The sequence below is a fragment of the Ovis aries genome, chromosome 15 (genome assembly GCF_016772045.2).
Source record: "Ovis aries strain OAR_USU_Benz2616 breed Rambouillet chromosome 15, ARS-UI_Ramb_v3.0, whole genome shotgun sequence".
Taxonomy (NCBI): Eukaryota; Metazoa; Chordata; class Mammalia; order Artiodactyla; family Bovidae; genus Ovis; species Ovis aries.
In genome coordinates this window covers 63,592,801-63,612,394 of record NC_056068.1, presented here as the reverse complement: position 1 = coordinate 63,612,394, position 19,594 = coordinate 63,592,801, and the positions used below count along the sequence as shown (strand labels likewise).

General features: G+C 50.7%; 1 protein-coding gene across 3 annotated transcripts in view; it reads left to right on the top strand.

Moving 5' to 3' along the window:
* Positions 1-19,594, top strand: part of ABTB2 (ankyrin repeat and BTB domain containing 2) — a 186,237-nt gene that overhangs the window by 132,204 nt on the left and 34,439 nt on the right. For 2 of the 3 annotated variants that reach the window (XM_027979614.3, XM_042233340.2), the window contains exons 2-3: positions 4,738-4,884; positions 12,234-12,447. In XM_027979614.3, coding sequence (XP_027835415.1) covers positions 4,738-4,884; positions 12,234-12,447 — 361 coding nt within the window. Of the gene's footprint in view, positions 1-3,301; positions 3,856-4,737; positions 4,885-12,233; positions 12,448-19,594 lie in introns of those variants that run through there. The other variant, XM_060400053.1, reaches the window with a different exon arrangement.

Below are 19,594 nucleotides of genomic sequence, written 5' to 3'. Positions count from 1 at the left end.
ACAAGGAGTCGGACACAACCGAAGCTACTTAGCACCCACGGCCAGAGTAAGGGATGTCAGGGACTGGTGAGGTGGAGCTGGGAGACGGGAGGGGCTGCTTGCAGGATCCAGAGGGAAGCCTGAACCAGCAGGGACAGAGTTTTGAGATAGAAAGGTGGTGAGAGCACCAGGGCTTGGTGGTTGATTGGATGTGTGGGGGAGGCAGGAGAGAGTTGATAAGAATGACTCATAGGTCTGTCCTTGGGCAACTGGGTGGATGCGGTGCTGTGCTCAAAGAAGGGACTGGCGGCTTTGGGGAATGAGATAATGAGTTCTGAGATTCAAGGGTTGGGCAACCTGCTTCAGAAAAATGGAATGACGGAAGATTGTGGTTGTGTGTGTAGATTGAGAAACCTAGAGGCTTCACATAGAGCCAAAGCAGATGGGGTGGAACCTTGTTTCAACAGAAATGCTGATTTTGGAGATGAGAGAGGCAGAGGATGCCTGGATCTTGTCTACTTCTTCCCTGCCTCTCACGCAGTAGTTCGTTTCACGGTAATGATCTGAGCCGTGCATGTGGGTTTTCTCTGTAACTTTTACAGTGTTCAGTAGGGATTGATTTGGGTGTCCTTATTAACTAGTAAAGGAATAAAGGTTTCACTCTGACTTGCTTTCTTTTCCATCATGACTGAAATAAACTGTTTTTTCTTAGTAAAGGGAAGGGGGATGCTTTGCCTTTCTTTCTTTTTTTTTTTTTGGAAAGCCCTTTTTCTAAAATAACCTTGCCCCAGGCCCATGTGATAAACCTGGGAATTTCTGTGGGCAAAGAAGGCATAGTGTTGCGAGAACTTAAGGCAAACGTTTTCCATCTCCAGTGAGAACGGCTGAAGAACAGGCTTATGTGGGAGACAGAAGAATTTCACATTGACAAAAAAAAAAAAAAAGACCTTTCTTAGGGGACAGACTCAGCAGATTCAGAAGGCAAGCTGTGGAACTGCATTTTGGAAAGATCGAGGGGAATAAGGGAGGTAGCCTTCTGTCTGTAGAGCTTCATGCAAGCCCTCCAGGAATCCTTGGCAGGTGGTACCTGAAGACACATTAAAAAAAGAAAGTCATATTTCTGTATCTTTTTATTTCCTCCTCTCAGACTCCAGGCCCAAACAGAACAGAACCCCTTTTCTCGCACACATCCTCATTCTCTAACTAAAGAACAAGGTGGTGAAAGTTAGGATGTCATTTTTATTTCAACATCTTGAGACTCAAGAGATTGACATCTAGCCCCAGTTCAATTCCTGACCCTCAATAACCTTGGGAAAATCGCTTAACTTTGGGGGCGGGGGCCTTGGTTTTCTCATCTATAAGATGGGTGCAAACATTACCTCATGAAGCCTTGGGAATTGAATATGACCTTGCATACAAAGTTACCATAATCCTGGCACATAGCGAGCCTGCTATAAAAGTCAGCAGTGGCTATTACTGATAATGACCGCCCTACCTCCCTTGCCAGGAGAATAAATTAAGTACTCAGTGTTAGAAGTCTCTTAAAAGCAAAAGGTACTATGCAAAAGCTGTGACGCTATCAGTTACTATTATTAATAAGAGGCTCATAATTACCTTTGCCACGGTATTAAGTGAAAGCCCCTCTGGGTGGGTGATGACTGGGAAAGTGGGAACAGTTATTAATGGAGCTGCCAGCTCTTGTTACTAGATCCACTGACATAATGTTTCTCTCTGGGAATCCTTTGACAAATCAGCTGACCTTCCTATTCCCTTGCCCTAAGCACTGTAAATTTGATCCACATGTCCCCAGCATTGTTTCTTTGGATTAATAATGAAGAGAAGGGGGAGAGTGAGGCCTGCATTAGGACCTCTCGTTGCATAGAGACCCTCCCAAATGTTTGGGCTGTCTGTGGGGTTGAGCTTTTTAGTTGAGGGGGTGGGTGGGTGGGTGGGGGTTGTCTTTTGTTTTACTTGTCTTAATGCCCAGAGCTACCCCTTCCTAATGTGTTTGGGTCCTCAGCTGTCAGGGAGAGGTTCCGCTTTGGGGACCTAGTCATATCCTCCTCCTCCCACTGGAAACAGAGCTTTGAGGAAGTGCTTTGATGCCCTGCTTTGCCAGGTCAGTCACCACTGCCATCCTGGAAGGGTCGAAGGGAGACTCAGGGCGCAGGTCTCAGGCACACAGCAAGGCAGAGAGGGAGCACAGAGGAGGCCGGGAGGCGGGGTTGGGGGAAGGGCAGGCTAGTGGGGCAGGGCTGCAGAGCAGCTGAACCTTGAGACTGGTCAAAGTCCGCTGCCAGGATCTGGGCAGGAGGAAGACTGCTCTGTGCGTGAGGCCCAGCACAGGGACTCCTGGAGGGAACCGAGCAGGGATAACAGCGCTGAATCAGGACAGCCATAGGAGAGCTTGGTGGTGGGAATCTGGGCTCACAGAGGGATGAAACGCGTGTGTTCTAGAGCCAGTCAGACCTGGATTCGAATCCTAGCTCTGCCACTTAGTAGAGCAAGTTATTAAAACTCTCTGCACAGTATCTAAAATGGAGACAGAGGTGCCGACCTTGGCGAAAGAATAATACATGAAGTCTGCATTCCCAGCACATAGGAAAAATACCTGTAATAGCAACTGAAGAGCCTTTAATTTTGAACCACACAGCAGTCCAGGCATTGACATTCAACAGCTCAAGTCATTCCTCACTGCCACACTGCCGTAAGCTCAATAGCCTTTGTTATCTGTAGTTAACACGTGAGGAATCTGAGGCACAGAGAAGTGAAGTAACTTGCCCAAGATCACACAGCTGGTTCAGTGACAGAGCCAGAGTCATGAGCCCAAAGGCTCCAGCTCCAAGGCCCTGTCTTGAGCTCTTTGCTGCAGGACCCATGGCTATTATCATCCTTGTGACAATTTCTGTGGGCAGGATAGGGAATCCTAGCCCGGATTTGGCCACATCCCAGGGGCTCTCCCATCATCTCAAGGAATTTTAAGAGATTTTTCCCAAAAGTGACTGATTAAATTCCTGTGGGTATTTTGCTTTTTCAAAAAAAAGTTCAAGGGGGTTGGACAAAGATGCCTTGATCAAAGAAATAGCGGTTATCAAAAACTGGGATTCTCTGTGCCCACATGCTCTTAACAACCAACAGCTCAATTTTAAGCCAGTCTGATTTTGCTTCTCTAGTGTTTTCTAAGAAGCCACACAATGAGTTGAAGAAATTTACGCGCTGTCACCCTCTGGGATTGATTCTGACAGCTCTGCTCCTCTGTTGTTGAAGTGCTAATGAAAAACACTAATTGGCCTTGGCCGGTGGCTGGAGTGGGGAAAGCCAGCATCCTTTTTTCTGGTTTCTCTTAGTCCTGTTCTTGGCTTGAAGAAGGAGAAGGGGGTGGTGTGTGGGCAGCATGAGGAAGTGAGAGGACTCCAGGGGTGGTGCTGGCCTTTGAGTGGGCGGGATGGACCTTTATATCTGATGCCCCATTCCCTGAGCAACGTGAGGACAAAGCCTCTCTGTCACCCTGGAATCCTGAAGACAGCACAATGCCTGGGAAGCAATCTGAATATTCAGCGAGTGAAGAGGGGAAGGAATGAGTGAATGCTTGCGTGGCCCACGGGTGTCTGGAGGCCAGTTCCTTGTGTAGCTTCAGGAAGGGGTGATCTCCACCGCTTTAAACCTCATACACAGGTGGGCCACCCCGCATTCTGGCTCCCACAGCACCGGCCACAGTTAAAAGTCAGCTGTCCTAAGTGGAGCCTTGCAATTGGCCCACTCCAGCAGATGGGAAAGAGGGCTATGGACTTCCCGCTTTGCTTCTTTCCTCAGGTGGCTTGTTGATAAAAGACATTTTCACATATTGAGATACAGGGAAGTCATTCTGGCTTATACGTGAGTTAATCTGATTTTTTGTTGTCGTTGCTGTTTATGTATTTATTTGGCAGCTCCGGGTTTTAGTTTTGGCATGTGGGATCTTTAGTTGTGGCGTATGAACTCTTAGTTGCAGCGTGCAGGATCCAGTTCCCCGACCAGGGGTCGAACCCAGGGCCCCTGCATTGGAAGCTTAGAGTCTTAGCCACTGGGCCAGCAGGAAAGTCCCTAACTTGAATTTTATGCTAACCAAAATAACCTGTGGCCTATCAAACATACACTGTACATCTGCTTTAATTGCTGAAGAGCTAAGGGCACATTGACCGGAAGCAAATAATGTCTAAAAATAAAGTTTAAGGACTTCCCTGGCAGTCCAGTGGTTAAGACTTTACCTTCCAGTGCAGGGCTGGGGGTTCGAACCCTGGTTGTGGAACTAAGATCCCACATGCTGAAAACCTGAAACATAAAATGGAAGCAGTGTTGTAACAGATTCAGTGAAGACTTTAAAACTGGTCCACAGCCAAAAAAACCTTTAAAAAAAAATTGAAAATAAAGATGAAATGCCCCTCTTCCTGGGATGGTGTGCTACTGGCTCTCCTTTGATGATAAAGACCCCCTTCCCAGGTGTGAAGGCCTTAATGACTCTCTGTGTACATGCTGGTCTGTTCTTTTTTTTTTCTTTTCAAACCTTGAAGAGATGTAATCCTGACTTGTTTAATATTCTTTATTCTGACAAGATACAAAACTGTAAGACTCTGCTTCTCTGAAGCAGTTTCTCAGAGTAATCTGGGCAGCACACTTCTAGGCTAGTCCTCCATTTGGCTCAAATAAAACTCTATTTTATTCGTATCATCGATTGTTTATTGATTATACTCTCTGACACGGCACCTTGTCTTCCCACAGGTGTCCTCTCCCTTCCCGCGTACTTCAGCCCCTACAATGGGGGGTCCCTGGGCCACGACGAGCGAGCCGACGCCTACGCGCAGCTGGAGCTCCGGACCCTGGAGCAGTCCCTCCTGGCCACCTGTGTGGGGAGCATCTCCGAGCTGAGTGAGTGGAGCCCCCACAGCCCGCTGGCTCTGAGGGAGAGGTGGGGAAGAGCCCGCCTTCTGGGTCCTGGCTTCCTCCTCCTCTGCCTGTGTCCTGCCTTCTCCGAAAACTGTCCATCCTTTAAGGCCAGAGGTTGCAAACCAGTGGCCCACAGACATGCGTGGTTTGACCAGCAGGTGCCTTTAATCACATCTAAACCCAGATCTTTGGTTTCTCTAGAGAAATCAGACCATCTGACACCACTGTGCCCCAGCCCTGAATGCCAGGGATCAGGGGAGCTGAGCGGCAGCTAAGGGGACAGCAGGCATTCCCTTCATCGTCACATACCTCAGTATCTCATAGCTGACCTGTCTCATGCATTTATTTTACCCGCCTGGCCCCCAAAGACTCTGAATTTATAGCCAGTGTTATAAGGAACGCATGTCTTGAAGCCTCAACATAAGAAAGAAAGAAAAAAGCAGAACTTCTCTGGCTGGCAGAAGGTGGGTGTGGTCTGCAGACTCAGCCCTGCAGCGCCCTGAGCATCTCGCAGGACCTTGGGGCTCTCTGAAACACACCAGGAAACCCCTGGGTCTAGGTCATTACCGCTTGACAGCTGCTTCAAAAAAGCCTGTTAGGAGGCCAGAGATCCCCATGCCCCCCGTCTCTCCCTCTCATTATCCCGATTATTTGAGCAATCAAACTGCACTCTCAGCCTCCTCAGTTCTCCCTTCCTGTGTCATAAGCCCACCCAGCAGAGGGTGGGCACACACGCCGGGGGTCATAGCACACAGCCTGCAAACAGATGGAGTTTCACTCTGCTCCCGCCTTTTCCGCTTGTAATTTCTCTGAGGTTTCTGGCCCCTGAATAGTGAATGGCGAGCCTTTCTGCTTCTTTAGGACACAGCTTCCTCCCTCCCTGCCCCCAGCCTTCCTTCCCTCCCTAGGACAGGAAGTGAAGGTGCCTGGTTCAAGGTCATAGAGCAGATTGGTAAAAGGGCTGGTTCAGAAAGCGGGACTTCAGGCTCTTTGTCTCCTAGGGGCATTCCAGCATGGCCACCTGGGTCCGCTGCCCCTTGGGGCCCCTGTAGGAAGTTGGCATGAGTGTGTGGGCTGTCTTTGGAGCTACGCAGAGTCTGTGTGTTGAACTCTCCTGGCCCGAGGACAATGGGGAACACATGTAGGCTTCAGTCCACTGGAGAGCACTTGGGTTTTGTTTCGCTTTTGGAACATTGAGCACTTACTATATGCAAGGCACTGTATGAAGCACCTTGGTCACGTGATCTCATTTACTCTGCAGAACAGCTCAGCAAGGTATGTCCTGGTGAGGGAACTGAGGCTTAGAGAGGAAAAGTCATTGCCCCCAAGTCAGACTGCTGATTGGAAGAATCCGAGTGAGGGCTTGACTCCTGCTGTGTCTGGCTTTAGCAAAGCTCTGAATTACCTAGGGCTATGGTGGGCTACAGCCCATAGGGTTGCAAAGAGTCGACTCAAGTGACTTAGCACACACACACACATGGGCTTCGTAGACGTGGCTAGCAGCCCAGCCAACAGCATCTCAAGGCAGCTGAGGTCAAGATTGGAATCTGATCTTGACTTTTATCATAGAGCCTTTTATTGTAGTAGTCTCCATGCCCATTACAAACCAGAGTCAGACACAAGGGGAGCATTCAGAAACTACTCTCAGGGGACAGGCGTGTCATCTTTCTGTCCTTGTCACTCAGCCCAGGGACCAAGTCCTGTTGTTTCTACCTTCTAAAACTATCCCGATTTTTGGTTTTCTCCTTTCACCACCTTCACTTCCAACAACTCAACCCAAACCAGGGCTATTTAAAACCCAAATTGGATTTTGTCACTCTGCTGCTCAGTATCCCCTCCATTCTCCCCATGGCTTTCCAACACACTCATGAAATCCGGGACTGGACATGTCATCCATCTGGCTTCATCACCTACTATTCTTCTCTTGCTGACCGCCCTGCAACCACCCTGGCCTTCTAGCCCAAATCCTCCTACCCCAGGGCCTTTGCACTAGTCATTCCTCTGCCCGTGACCTTCTCCCCCAGGTGCCCAATCATGGCACATTCTCCAAATTTCTGCCAAATAACACTTACTAGACAGGCCTTTCCCACAGACCCTGCAGAGACTCAAGGTCCCACCCTCATTCTTCTGTGTCCCATCTTTTGGCTTTGGTTTATTCCAAGCACTAATGGACACTTGGCAGGTGAATTGTTGGTCATCTCTCCCATGTGATTAGAAAGTCACCATCACAAGAATGGAGACTTTCTCTGTTGTACCCCTGGAGTACGTATCACTAGTGTTGAGAACAGTATCTGAGCCATGTGTGTGTGTGTGTGTGTGTAGAAATGAATTCACTGCATGCTAAGTCACTCCAGTTGTGTCCAACTCTTGGCGACCCTATGGACTGTAGTCCTCCAGGCTTCTGTGTCCATGGGATTCTCCAGGCAAGAATACTGGGGTGCGTTACCATGCCCTCCCCCAGGGGATCTTCCCAACCAGAGATTGAACCTGTGTATCCTGCATTAGCTAGCAGGTTCTTTACCACTGGTGCCACCTGGGAAGCCCAGTGAATCGTCTGTCATCCAGTTTTTGCCTCCTAAAGCCCACCTGGGATTGGTCCTCATCCTGGCTCAGCCACTCCTCAGGCCAAAGGTAAGAAGGATGCCCAGAGCATCTTTCACCAACAACCCAACTGGCTGTGTCATGTGCGAAGACTCCCAACCTCTCTCACTCTGAAACCGGTGTTTTTGCTAATCATCTTGAAGGAGGAAGAAGCTGAAGGTGGAGGCAGATATTGCAGTTTTTCCCTCTGAGACTAAAGAACTTAATGAGGCTAGTGATACTTGGCACTGAGTACCTCGTCCCTGAGAGTTTAGCCCGGGTTTAACATGCATCCTCTCACTGCACCTCGCCAGGACCAGCCTGCCAGGTTGGTCAGGAAGTCTCACTCTTGTATCAGCTGCACAGGGAGCTCCAGCCACTTGTCTTTTCCTCTGTCCCTCTCTACTTATGAGAATGTAAATGGGAGGGAATAAGAAAGAAATGAAACACTTTTTTAAAGGGAACCAGGTGGTGTGGGCCTCATTTTGGAGACAGTGTTAAATCCCAGGTTACCCCTGCTCTTTCTTTTTTTTTTAACTGCCCCAGATCTTAGTTGCAGCATGTGGGATCTGTAGATGCAGTTTGCAAACCATCAGTTTTGGTATGTGGGATCTAGTTCCTTGACCAGGGATTGAACTGGGCCCCCTGCATTGGGAGTGCAAAGTGTTGGGCACTGGGCCACCAGGGACGTCCCTCCCCTGCTCTTTTTATCTAATGGCTCCTGATGGACATTAGACAGTCCAGAGGGAACCCATAGCACCTCTGATCAAGGCTCTCATGACTAGTAAGCAGAAAGGGTGTTTCTCCCTGCTCTGGGGTGTTCCTGGGCTTTAGACTGAGGTCTCATCAAGCTTAGGGTCATTTGATTCTTGAGTACAAGGACATCTCAGAAGCAGCTCTGAGAGCCCAGTTGTGCCAAACCAAGAGCACAGCCCCGTCGGGCCACAGCTTCTCAGACTCACTGTGGTGACGGGCCAGGAGTGGTATATCCTCACCTCTGTTGGGCTTCCCAGGTGGAGCTAGTGGTAAAGAACCTGCCTGCCAATGCAGGAGATGCGGGTTTGATCCCTGGGTTGGGAAGATCACCTGGAGGAGGGGATGACATCTCACTCCAGTATTCCTCCTAGAGAATCCCATGGACAGAGGGGCCTGACAGGCTACAGTCCATGGGGTCGCAGAGAGTTGGAGATAACCAAAGTGACTTAGCATAGCTCTATTGCAAACTGAAACATTTATAAAATAAAAAGGAATGTCTAGAAACACAAAATAAAGTGCAGATCAGATGCAAGTCATCTTATTTTATTATTAGATTAAATAGGCATAAAAATCACTCTGTCAGACTGCTCTGGAAATTTTTTCAAGCTCACTTTCAGTTTCTGAATTGAACTTCTGAACCAGTAACCACCAGTTTCGCAGACCTGTTCCAGTCTGCAAACCGCCCTTCGAGTAAGCAATGTTGCAATAGTCGAGAGCATACATTCGGGACACAGAGACTGCAGTTCAAGTCCTGGCTGGTCCCCTTGCTGCTTGTGCCCCTGGACACATTTAACTGGTGTAAGCCTGTGTCCTCATCTGTGAAATGAAAATGCCTCGCTGATGGGGTGGTTGTAGAGACTAGAGATTTTGTTGTATCTTTTCATGTCTGTCAGGAAGCCTAGAAAATAGAAAGTGGCAGGGAGGACAGTCTCTCAGGGAGAACACCCAGAGCATGCGGCTGTCTTTGCCTGTTACACGGCGCTGCAGCACAGCTTAAGTCTTTAGATGCCTGATCAGAGTTGTCCACAGCCATCTGTCTTTTGGTCTTTGAGAGAGACTTGTCGCCTGCAGCTTGGCTTGGATCGAAGTATCCAGGGCCTCCATCTCTAGTTCCCATGCCTTCATGGTTTTCTGAACTTTCGGAAAGCCTCTCTCTTCCTGGCTTCCCTTTTAGTGAACCCTTAGGAGGCACATCTGTTCCTTCCTTGACTTTCTTGCCTGCATTCTGGCTGGAAACATGCTGCCACGGGGTCTACACCAGTAACAACGCAGTAATTTTAAATGTAATGAATGGCAACAACTTCTACCTTATCAAACTTTGTAATGATATTTCACCAAGGTTTCTTTGATGCTATCAGGGATTCTGAATTCTCCTCCTCATGGTCCTGTGGTCGTGCCAACGGTTATGACATTCAGACCTGGAGACACGGGAGCCAGGTTTCAACTTATTGCAGCCAATGTAACTCTGCAACTAGCTTCTGGGAGGTGGCTTGGCCTGGGATTATTGGGACCAGTTTCTACCACCCAGGACCTGAGGGCAGAGCTGGGATCGGACATTGCAGGGCTGGACTCCTCCTGTCCTGGGAAAGGTGGAGCAATACTTGACTGCAGGCAGGGGTCCCAAGAGGAAGAGTGTGACAAGGCGGCCTACAGTCTAGAGAATAACAGCAGCAAAGGACAGTAATAATAATGGTGATGTATTTAACTTTACTGGAGAAGGCAGTGGCACCCCCCTCCAGCACTCTTGCCTGGAAAATCCCATGGGCGGAGGAGCCTAGTGGGCTGCCGTCCACGGGGTCGCACAGGGTCGGACATGGCTGAAGCGACTTAGCAGCATTTAACTTTACCAAGCCCTTTGTGCCAAGCCTGATGTTAAGTGCTTCACATTGGTTATTTATTTGAATTCTCAGAACTTGTGGTTAGAAGCAATTGTTTTACAGATAAGGAAACTGAGGCTTTGATAAGTAACTTACAGAAGGCACACAGTTTGAAACCCAGGCAGGTCTGACTCTGGAATCTACGCTCTTAATCCACTTACCTGGTGATTCGCAAATCTGACTGGACATTAGATTTAGCAAGGGAGATTTTACAAAATATAGACACCTGGGTCCTGCCCCATGCCAATTAAATCAGTTCTGGGGATGGAACTAGGTATCAGGGGCTCTGTGCTCTCAGCCCTCTTGGCCCTGGGATCTGGCAGGAGGCACCCAAGCTACAGCTGTGGGCTGAGCAGGGTCCGCTGTATGGAGAGGAGTGAGGACCCAGGGGTGAGGGGGCATGGAGGGCTCTTTCCCTGCATGGAGGTCTCTAGTTCCAGGGCTGTCACTGTCCCTGCTTGGAAACCAAACATTTTCACTCTGGTGGTCATGGGAGGACTTGGCATCTGATGAGCTCAAGTCAAGTACCACCAGAAGTGTTTCAAAATGAAGTGAATGTGTAAGGCTACATTTTCATTCTTCAAATTTTTGCTAAGCACCTATTTTGCAGTAGAACCTGTACAGGGCCCAGGGATACATAGAACAGAGTACCGGACCCAGATGCTCTGTAGGGAAGTTTGAGGGAATAAGTGAGTGATTTGGTCCTGCCGACATCAAATGACACTTCACCTGCCATAATAAAACCTGCTGGTTTCTCCCTCCATAGGTTCAGCTTTGCTCAGAGGCTTTCTATCCAAGGGGCTATCTGTGAGGAACTGCATGGGGGTGTAGGAAGCTGACCCACAGGGGACGCTCCCCTGAGTTCTCAGGCCTGAGAAGAATGGAAGGCGCCGCTTTTCCTAGAGTGAGGGGCCCGCGGGTGCCGGGGGCTGTTTCACCCATCCTTTCTCAGCATTGTGGCCTCACACAATGATGGGATATTTCCTGTCCTAAGCTGGTGGGGTATTGAAAAGACTTGACTGGGGAAGAAACACAGCACAGGATATAGGAACCTGAGGACCCCACGACCTTCAGGAGGGCAGGCTGTGGCCTGGGTCTCTGCTCAGTTCATGGACTTATAGATGTGGATTCAAATCTAGACTCCACCATTTACTTAACCTCTGAACACTGTGGCATCCCTGTGATCAGGGAAATGCATGGGATCAGTAAATGTTTACTTATTGGATGGGCCTCAGTTTCTTCATCTGCAAAATGGGGATATACTTGGACCCCAGCAGTGTACAGATCAAATTAAAGACTTTTTCTAGAAAATGGAACACCCGGCACATAGTAAGCATAGTGGATGGTAGTGATGAGTTTTCCTTGGGGACATTGGAAAGGGAAGCCCTGTTCTGCAGAAGTACGTGCTCTTTGGGGACTCCTCTGGTGGTCTAGTGGTTAAGAATCTGCCTTCCAATGCTGAGGACGTGGGTTCCATCTTTGGTCTGGAAACCAAGATCCTACATGCCACAGGGCAGCTAACCCCTCACTCCTCAACTGCTAAGCCCATATGCTCTAGAGCCCATGCTCTGCGACAAAAACCTGAGGGCCGCAACTGGAGAGAAGCCCCCCATTGCATCTAGAGAAAGCCCACACACCACAGCAAAGGGCCCACGTAGCCAAAAATTTTTCAAATAATTTTAAAAAAAAGAAGTACTTGAACTGCCCCCAGACAGCATGGGAAAGAACCACCACACAGCCTGGCACAGGAATTAGAGGCTGAGAGGAGAGGCCCAGAGAGATTCCCATGGTCGGAGCCGGGAGAAGGCCCGTGGGATGGTGGAGAGAGTGGGGATGTTGAAAAAGAAACTGTATTAGCATAAAGTCTGGTGGGGCCAGGCCCTGCCAAGTGTTTCATTCAACTGTTAGGGCAGGACTGGAAGTGAAAGGGAGTCTAGATTGCTGTTGTGCATCTGGGTGACAGTTGCCACCTCCGCCTGCTGCCTCTGGGTAAACAGTAATTATGCATGCTGGCTTAGGCACTGTTCCTCTAACCAGCAAGAATCCTTGGAAGAATATGCCCTGGCGACTCAGACTTCTTCCTTTTCTCCCGCTCTCTCCTGCCCTCCTCCCCTCCAGGTGACCTGGTCTCCCGCGCCATGCACCACATGCAGGGGCGCCACCCGCTGTGTCCAGGCTCCAGCCCCGCGCGTCAGGCCCGCCAGCCGCCCCAGCCCATCACCTGGTCCCCCGACGCCCTCCACACACTGTACTACTTCCTGCGGTGTCCACAGATGGAGTCCATGGAGAACCCCAACCTGGACCCCCCGAGGATGGCCCTGAACAATGAACGGTAGGGCTCTGCCTTGGGCTGCGTACCTGGTGGGCCACGCGACCCCGTGTACGTGTGGAGTGACTGACAAGGTGGCCGAAGAACCCCGGCCCTGGCCTGTTTGCCTGTGGGGAGGTGGCCTGACACGGCGAGGACTGTGCATTCAGATGGAGGAAGGTCTGGCCCTGGGGTGCAGTGGGGTTTGTTGACCCTGGGCTGATGCACTGTGGGTTGCTGAGGCTCCGAAGTTGAGCTTTGGCCCCTCTCAGCTCTAGCACTTTCACCTGGGCTCTCAGAAATTCATTTGCCTCTTTTATAAAATGAGGTATTCACATCTACCTAGAAAAGTGAGTGGTAAGACGCGCGTGAGCTCATGCTCTGAGAAAAAACACTTAGGACAATGTCTGGGTGGTAACCAGCCCTCCATCAGTGGTAGCCGTCACCTCTGTTGATGACCGTGATGTCACTGTTACCATCATTCTTGTTAGAAATCTCAGGCATGTTTTGCCCTGTCCACTCATTTTACAGATGGGAATGTCATGGCTCTGGCCGATTATCTGATCTCCAGCAACTTAGTGGATGAACAGCCCCAGGGCCCAGGCCTGCTGGCTTCAGTCTAGTGCTCTCCTGTAGGGGCCCAGCCCTTTCCCAACTGATGGAATTGGATCATCATCGTTTTAATCCTCTGGGAGCTATCTAGCGAATGCAGGGCCAAGGCAGGCAGGGCCTGACACAGAGCAAGAAGGTGGCAGGTGGAGGCCCCGGCTTCCCTGAAGGAAGCACCAGCAGGGAGGGGGGTCAGAGCATAGGCCCTCCGCCCCAGCTGTTTCTGCTTTGCGGAGAAATTGTTGTGGTTGCCAGAGCTTGGCTGGGAGGGCAAAAGGGCCAAGAAAACATCTGGAGAGGGTGAAGATGGGGAGAGAGGGGGCTTGCTTATTGGTCGGTGAGGTCCCCGAGGGTGCCTGAGGCTGGGTCACCCAAACAAAGGTGACTGGGAGAGGAGGCAGAAGTACCTCCCTGGGACCCGCTGCCCCAGGCTGGGTGGCTTGGCCCTAGGGCTGTGACCGTGGACGTTGGCTGCGGCGCTGGCCAAGGAGGTGCTCTTCTGCAGGCGCTGTGCCCAGAACCCCTGGGATGTCTTTGTGGCCACCCTCTGGCTTTCCTCCTGGGAGGATTCCCAGGGCCTGATGCTCCAAAACATGGCATCAGGGTTCCTGTGTGACCCAAGCTGCTTGTCTGTATGTGATTGTTGCAGCTGCGCTGGAGTGGTAACATACACATGAGTGTGTGTGTTTAGATAGCCCATTATTTACAAACCGCACTGTCTGTGGCACAAAGAAATTGGACGCAAAGGCATTTTTCCATGAATCATTTCAAATGAGTGTTAGACACATGGAAAATTGGAACCACCATGAGGAAAAAAGAATCCCCAAATGTCAGATTTGGGGATGGTAAGGAGGATACCTTAAGAATACCCAGGCGGGTGGATGGCCCGACAGCTCTCTGATGGCCCAGCTCCTAGCTGCCGAGCAGGTCCTGCTGGACTTGGGCTCCCTCTGGGAACCCTGCCACCCAAGGGAGGCCGTGCCGCCCTTGGGAAGCCAGGCTGGCCTTCCCACCGCAGGCCAGGCCACATGTCCCTGTGAGGCACTGCCGCTCTGACACCCTTAGCAGAGCTCTGGGGCCCCTCTTTGCTCCTGTGCACAAAGAGGCTGGAGCTTGCTAGGGCTCCAGGGAGACACCCTTTGCTTCTGTGAGTCTGGCAGTGTCTCTGTCCTCTCTCATCCCCCACTTCATTCCCTTGAGGTTCCTCCCTCTGTCCTGGGTCTGGAACATGGGGTCAGGTCTCCCAACCAGAATAAGGCAGAACCTCTGGGTCTGCTTGGGGATTCGATGGTTTGGGGATGTCTGGCTCTGTTGGGATTAAGGGACCTCTTCCATGACCTCGCACACATGGGCTAAGGAGCTCAGCTCTGTCACTTGGGTTTGGCCCATGACACCATTGATGGTGCCACTCCAGTCTGTGCTTGTAGGTTTCTGCTTTGAAGAAACTGCCCTTCTCCCTTCCCGCTGGGTGCTGTGTGTGACAATAATGTTGACAAGGGACGGATGGGTCATACATTCATCCCTCCACGAAGCTCATCCTGGGTCCCTGCTATGCCACAGGCCGCCTCTACACTAGTCAATGGGGCTCCAGTATCTCTCCATGAAGACCATCTTCCCCATGGCTTCCCGCTCTGGGTTTGGAGGGAGGAGAGAAGTAGGGACTGCAAGGGGGCAGCTTTGCAGGGGCACAAGGAGGCACTCTTACGTGCTTCCATCTGCCACCGCGGTGAGCCGGGCAGCAGTGGGGAAGGGAGCACGGGCTTCAGACAGAGACCTGAGCTCAGATCCAGCCTCCCACACAGGCCCCTCCACGGCTCAGGCTCCCTATCTGTAATATGGGGCTGTGAGATAACACACGTGAAAGGAGCCACCTCTTCCCTTTAAAAGGACAGCTCTACCTACTTCTGCTTCTTCCGTGCCCCACAATGAATCAGCAAGGTGCGTGCTAACATTACAAATGAGGGCACAGGGCTGGGGGGCACCGAGCTGCTGAGTACCCGGGCAAGGATTCAGATCAGGTCTCTCTGACCTGAAGGCCCTCGCCCTTCACCAGCCAGGCTACAGCATTCCCAGCTGTGGCTGAGAACCAGTCCTAAAGCTCTAAGAAAACCTGGGTGGGTCCCAGCCCTGGGGACCCACCTCCTCCAGGGCTGTTCTGGCCCCACCAGCCTCTCCTCTCCCAGGACACCTTCCTCGCCTCCTGGGGAGGGCCCCTGCAGCTGAAACCTCCCTGCACCCTCCCAGGATCCCTTTCTTGCTGGCAGCTTTGCATCACAGGCACCAGCGAGGCATACGGCAGGGTCTCAAACACAGGATTAGTCCCAGCTGCCATCCTGCAGGGCACATCATCACCCGTGACCAAGCTCAGAAAGTGAAAGCACTTGCTGTCAGAAATCCAGGGTTACCCAGGGAGATGGGGGGAGCCTCCTTCCCCCTACTCTGTGGTCTGGAGGAGAACGGACAACCATCTGGCTCAGCATGGTCCTCGCTCACTGTGCCTGGAGGCAGAGGGACAGGGAGCCAGAACAGAGGGCATGGTCCTCCTGGGAATGAGGAGTTTGGGAAAGTGGGGAGGGAGGTCGTGGAGACATGCAGGAGCGGAGGGAGGTCTGCTGTCTCGCCAGTGAGTTGCTGGACGAGAACATCATATAGCAGAGCACGTGGAGGGAGACACAGCTAGAGAAGCAGAGGGGGTGGAGGTGGAGGGGGGCAGAAATCTGGCTTTCTGCCTCAGAACCTTGGGCATTGGGGATGCTCAGACTCCCCAAGAAGTGCTGTCAGCAGCCCGGAGAAGCCAGACACCTGCGGAATACTGGGAATGAAGGTGGGACGCTTGTCTACACCCCAGTCCATTTGCTTGAGCTTCACACCCTGGCCCCTGCCTTCTATCTCCCCACGCCAGCCCTGCACGGTGCCCCTCTTTGGAGAGAAGCATGCTCCAAAGGCTCAGGCCCTGCTGGTGTTCAGGATTCTGAGCCAGGAGGAGCGTCTGATTTGGGATGCAGCTTAGAAACATCTGGTGTCCTGTTTCTTAGCCAACGGAGCACAATTGGAGGGGAAAACTGCAATTCAAAGAGATCTCACTTCTCACTGACTGATTTTAGAACCTTCAGCCTGTCCCTTAGTCTCTGCAAAGCCTGAGGGTACGTGTTACTTGTACTTTTCACAGCCACCCTTAAGTTACGAGTGCTAGGGAGCTAATGCAGGCAGGACTTTTTTAGAGCAGGACCTGGACACTGTGAATGCTCGGTATTAGCTACTATGATGATTAGTATCGGGCAGAAGGAACAAGCGAATGCCATGACCACGTGGCAGGAGATAGAGGGGGGACCTGGGGGCGAGAGAGAGAAACTGGGTAAGAACAAGGAAATACAGTCCAGAGTGATGCCCAAGGGGGCTGGGACCTCAGGGGCCAAGGCAAGGGGAGGGCTGAGCCTATGGCCTAGAAAGCCCTGCCCCACTGTCTGGCTCCATGGTTTCAGGATCGACTGGTTTCCACTTGCCCTCTCCCCCTACATCCGCTCTCAGCACCTGGACTGCTCTGAGAATGCAGGTGCTAGGAAGCCCTTCCCATGCCGCTGTGAGGAGAGGCCCTCCTACCAGGAGCCAGCCCAGAGCTGTCTGGTACATGGTCCTGTGCCCCCGGCAGGGTCAGAAGTGACATGGGGCCCAGAATGCTGGTTTGATACCAAACGTAGTCCCCAGTTCCCATGGAGCTATTTTTGCTCAAAGTCTTTTTCCAGGTGGGATCCGAGAAGAAGGTACTGTGTGTCCAGCCCAGCCCTTGGGTGCCCTGATCTGTGTCTTGCTGGCCTAGAGGGTTCCTGAAATTATATGGACAGAACTCGGAAAAGCTGGAGTTAGCAAAGATGTGAGCCCACAGGGTTCTGGCCCACTCTACCTAAAGTCCATACCATTACCGCAGGTACTGCCCAAGGTTGGGGGCTCCACCAGCCTCTAGGGTCATCCTGGAGGTATCATCTCTACTATCTTCTAGCAGTGTGACATGTCACCCCATCTTTCTAGGCCTCCAGTTTCCTTAATGGTAAAATGGTGAAGATAATAAGATACTACTAGGATTAAATGAGTTGAGTACAGTAAAGCTGTGCCCGGTCCATAAGAATAAACGGTGGCCGTCGCCCTGCCCCCCCTCCCATTATGGTTATCAGCATTCTTAGATGACATGGTTGACATTGAGAATAGTCTCTCTTCATTGATGATGAATGTTTCTTTAGGATGAGGTTTCTTTAAAAGTGGTTCTCAAGCAGCATCAGGGTTAGTAATATGACTACAACTCATACAGTTACTACTAACTACTATTGATACTACTAAGATAACTACTGCCACTACCAATATAATTAATAATGCAACTCCTAATATTACTTCTACTTACAAACACCCCTACTGATTATAGCTAGCATTATAGAGCACATATTAAGTGACAGAAACGATACCATCTTAAGCATTTCGCTTATTAACTCACGTTTCTCGCTATACTTCTGTTGATCAGCAGGGAAGGGATATAAGAGAATTATGAAGGAGTGCCTTATGTGATTGAGTCTCTTGCATAATAAGAGAGGCAAAAACAAGACAAGGGGGGAAAACTGAGCATGAGCCAGCAAATAGTGTTACAGGAAGCTTGATTGTCTGGTACTTCGTTAGATCAGCTCTCAGGGCCTGCCACTGGCCTGGATTCAATCCCAGCTGTGTTACTTACGAGCTGGTGGCCTCGGTCATTTAGCCTCTATGCCTCAGTTTCTTCTCAGCCCAGGACCAGGAGTGCAGACTGCCTGGAAATGTCGTGGGGATTGAGTTAGTATGTGCGAAATATTAACGTTTGGCACACAGTTTGTGTCAGTCATCATCATTTTCTTTCCCCTTCTTCATCATCATACTCACCATCCTGTTCCAGAGGATCTTGGAGAAGGCTGGCATCCTTGGAGGGGGGTGGGCATGTTAGAACAGACTGGGCTTCTAACTGGGCCTTAAAGACCAGCTGCAGGACACTGGGACAGGTGGGGTGTGGGCAGCAGAAGTCACGGAGGGGTTTTGTTGCTTCACAGTGTGTATTTTGTGACCGACATGCGTCTCTGTTTTTTTGGCTACACGGGGCCTTCGTCGCTGTGTGCAGGCTTTCTGCAGCTGCGGCACATGGGGCCACTCTGTTGCACAGGCTTCTCATTTCAGTGGCTTCTCCGGCTGCAGCCACAGGCAGTAGGTGGGCGCGAAGGCTCAGTCATTGCAGCCCTCAGGCTCTAGAGCGTGCTAGCTTCAGTAGATTTTGTGCACAGGCTTAGTCGCTCTGTGGCACATGGCATCTTTCCAGACCAGGGATCGAATCTGTGGCCCCTATATTGGCAGGTGGATTCTTAACCACCAGGACCTGGACAACCAGGGAAGTCCGGATCTACATTTTTTTTCAAACACAGAATAGGGGTATGTGTGTGTTTTTAAGTCATCACTGGTTGTTGTTTGCCTAGGTAGATGCTTCTAGGTGGGACTTGAGTGGTTTTCTCGTGGAGACCTGCATTCTCAAGGGTGTGTGAGGATCAAGCCAGCCCCTCCTCCTCTAGCTACGTGATCCGAACACGTCTCCTTACCTTCTGAGCCCTGGTTTCCTCCTGTGTAGAGTGAAGATCCCAGCAGTACCTGCTTCCTGGGGGAGCCTCAAAATCCTGGGGCAGGGCTCCCAATCCCCATGACACATGAAGCCCACAGTGAGGAGAGGCCCTTCTTTGTTCCAGTCCGGATGCAGGAGGGGGCTGTTTCCCCTCGGATGAGCACTTTACATAAATAGGAGGCACCTGCAGACAGGCTGAGTGTTCAGTCTGAAGAAATGGGCTCGTTAATCTTTTGCTCAGCTTGCGAAAGTGTTTTCTTATCAAATAATAGAGATGATGGCAGTGATGGCTTTGTACTCCTGACTTGTGGTTCCCTTAAATACCATTTCAAGAAGATTTGCAATGTTAAGCTCTTTTCTTTCTACCCCCCCCCCCTTTTTGTGCATTAAATTTCCATCTGTTTACCCAGAATGGAAGTAAAAGAAATAAAAATAGCTATTGGGTGGATTAAGTACTTTTCTCCATGCGCTTCTCAAGCTGGTGTGTCCAGGGACCTCTGAAGCCACTTGTCTGCAGTCTGCCATGCACACAGGGAGCCATCCCTCCCACCCCTAGTCATTCCCCATCCTTCTGTCTCCTTTTTATTTTCCTCCAAGCACCCTCCTCTGTCTGAAGCTACCTTGTCTATGTATTTGCTTACTTCCTTTTCTGCCCTCTTCTCACCCCTCTAGAAGGTAAACGCCCAAAGGTCAGTGTAACCCCTGTGACTCTAGCACATAGAACATTCCCTGGCACAGAGTAAGCAGTTAAGTATTTTGTTCAGTGAGATAGGCTATAGAGCCTAAAGGTTGGACTTATGGAGTCAGAAAGACCATCCCTGGGGTCTCTGCTCTGCTGTTGATGAACTGTGTGACTATGGGCACATTAATTTATCAGGCCTCAGTTTCCCCAGATTTTCATGAAAAATGGCTTGATCTGCTTGCCAGGGTTTTTGTATGGAT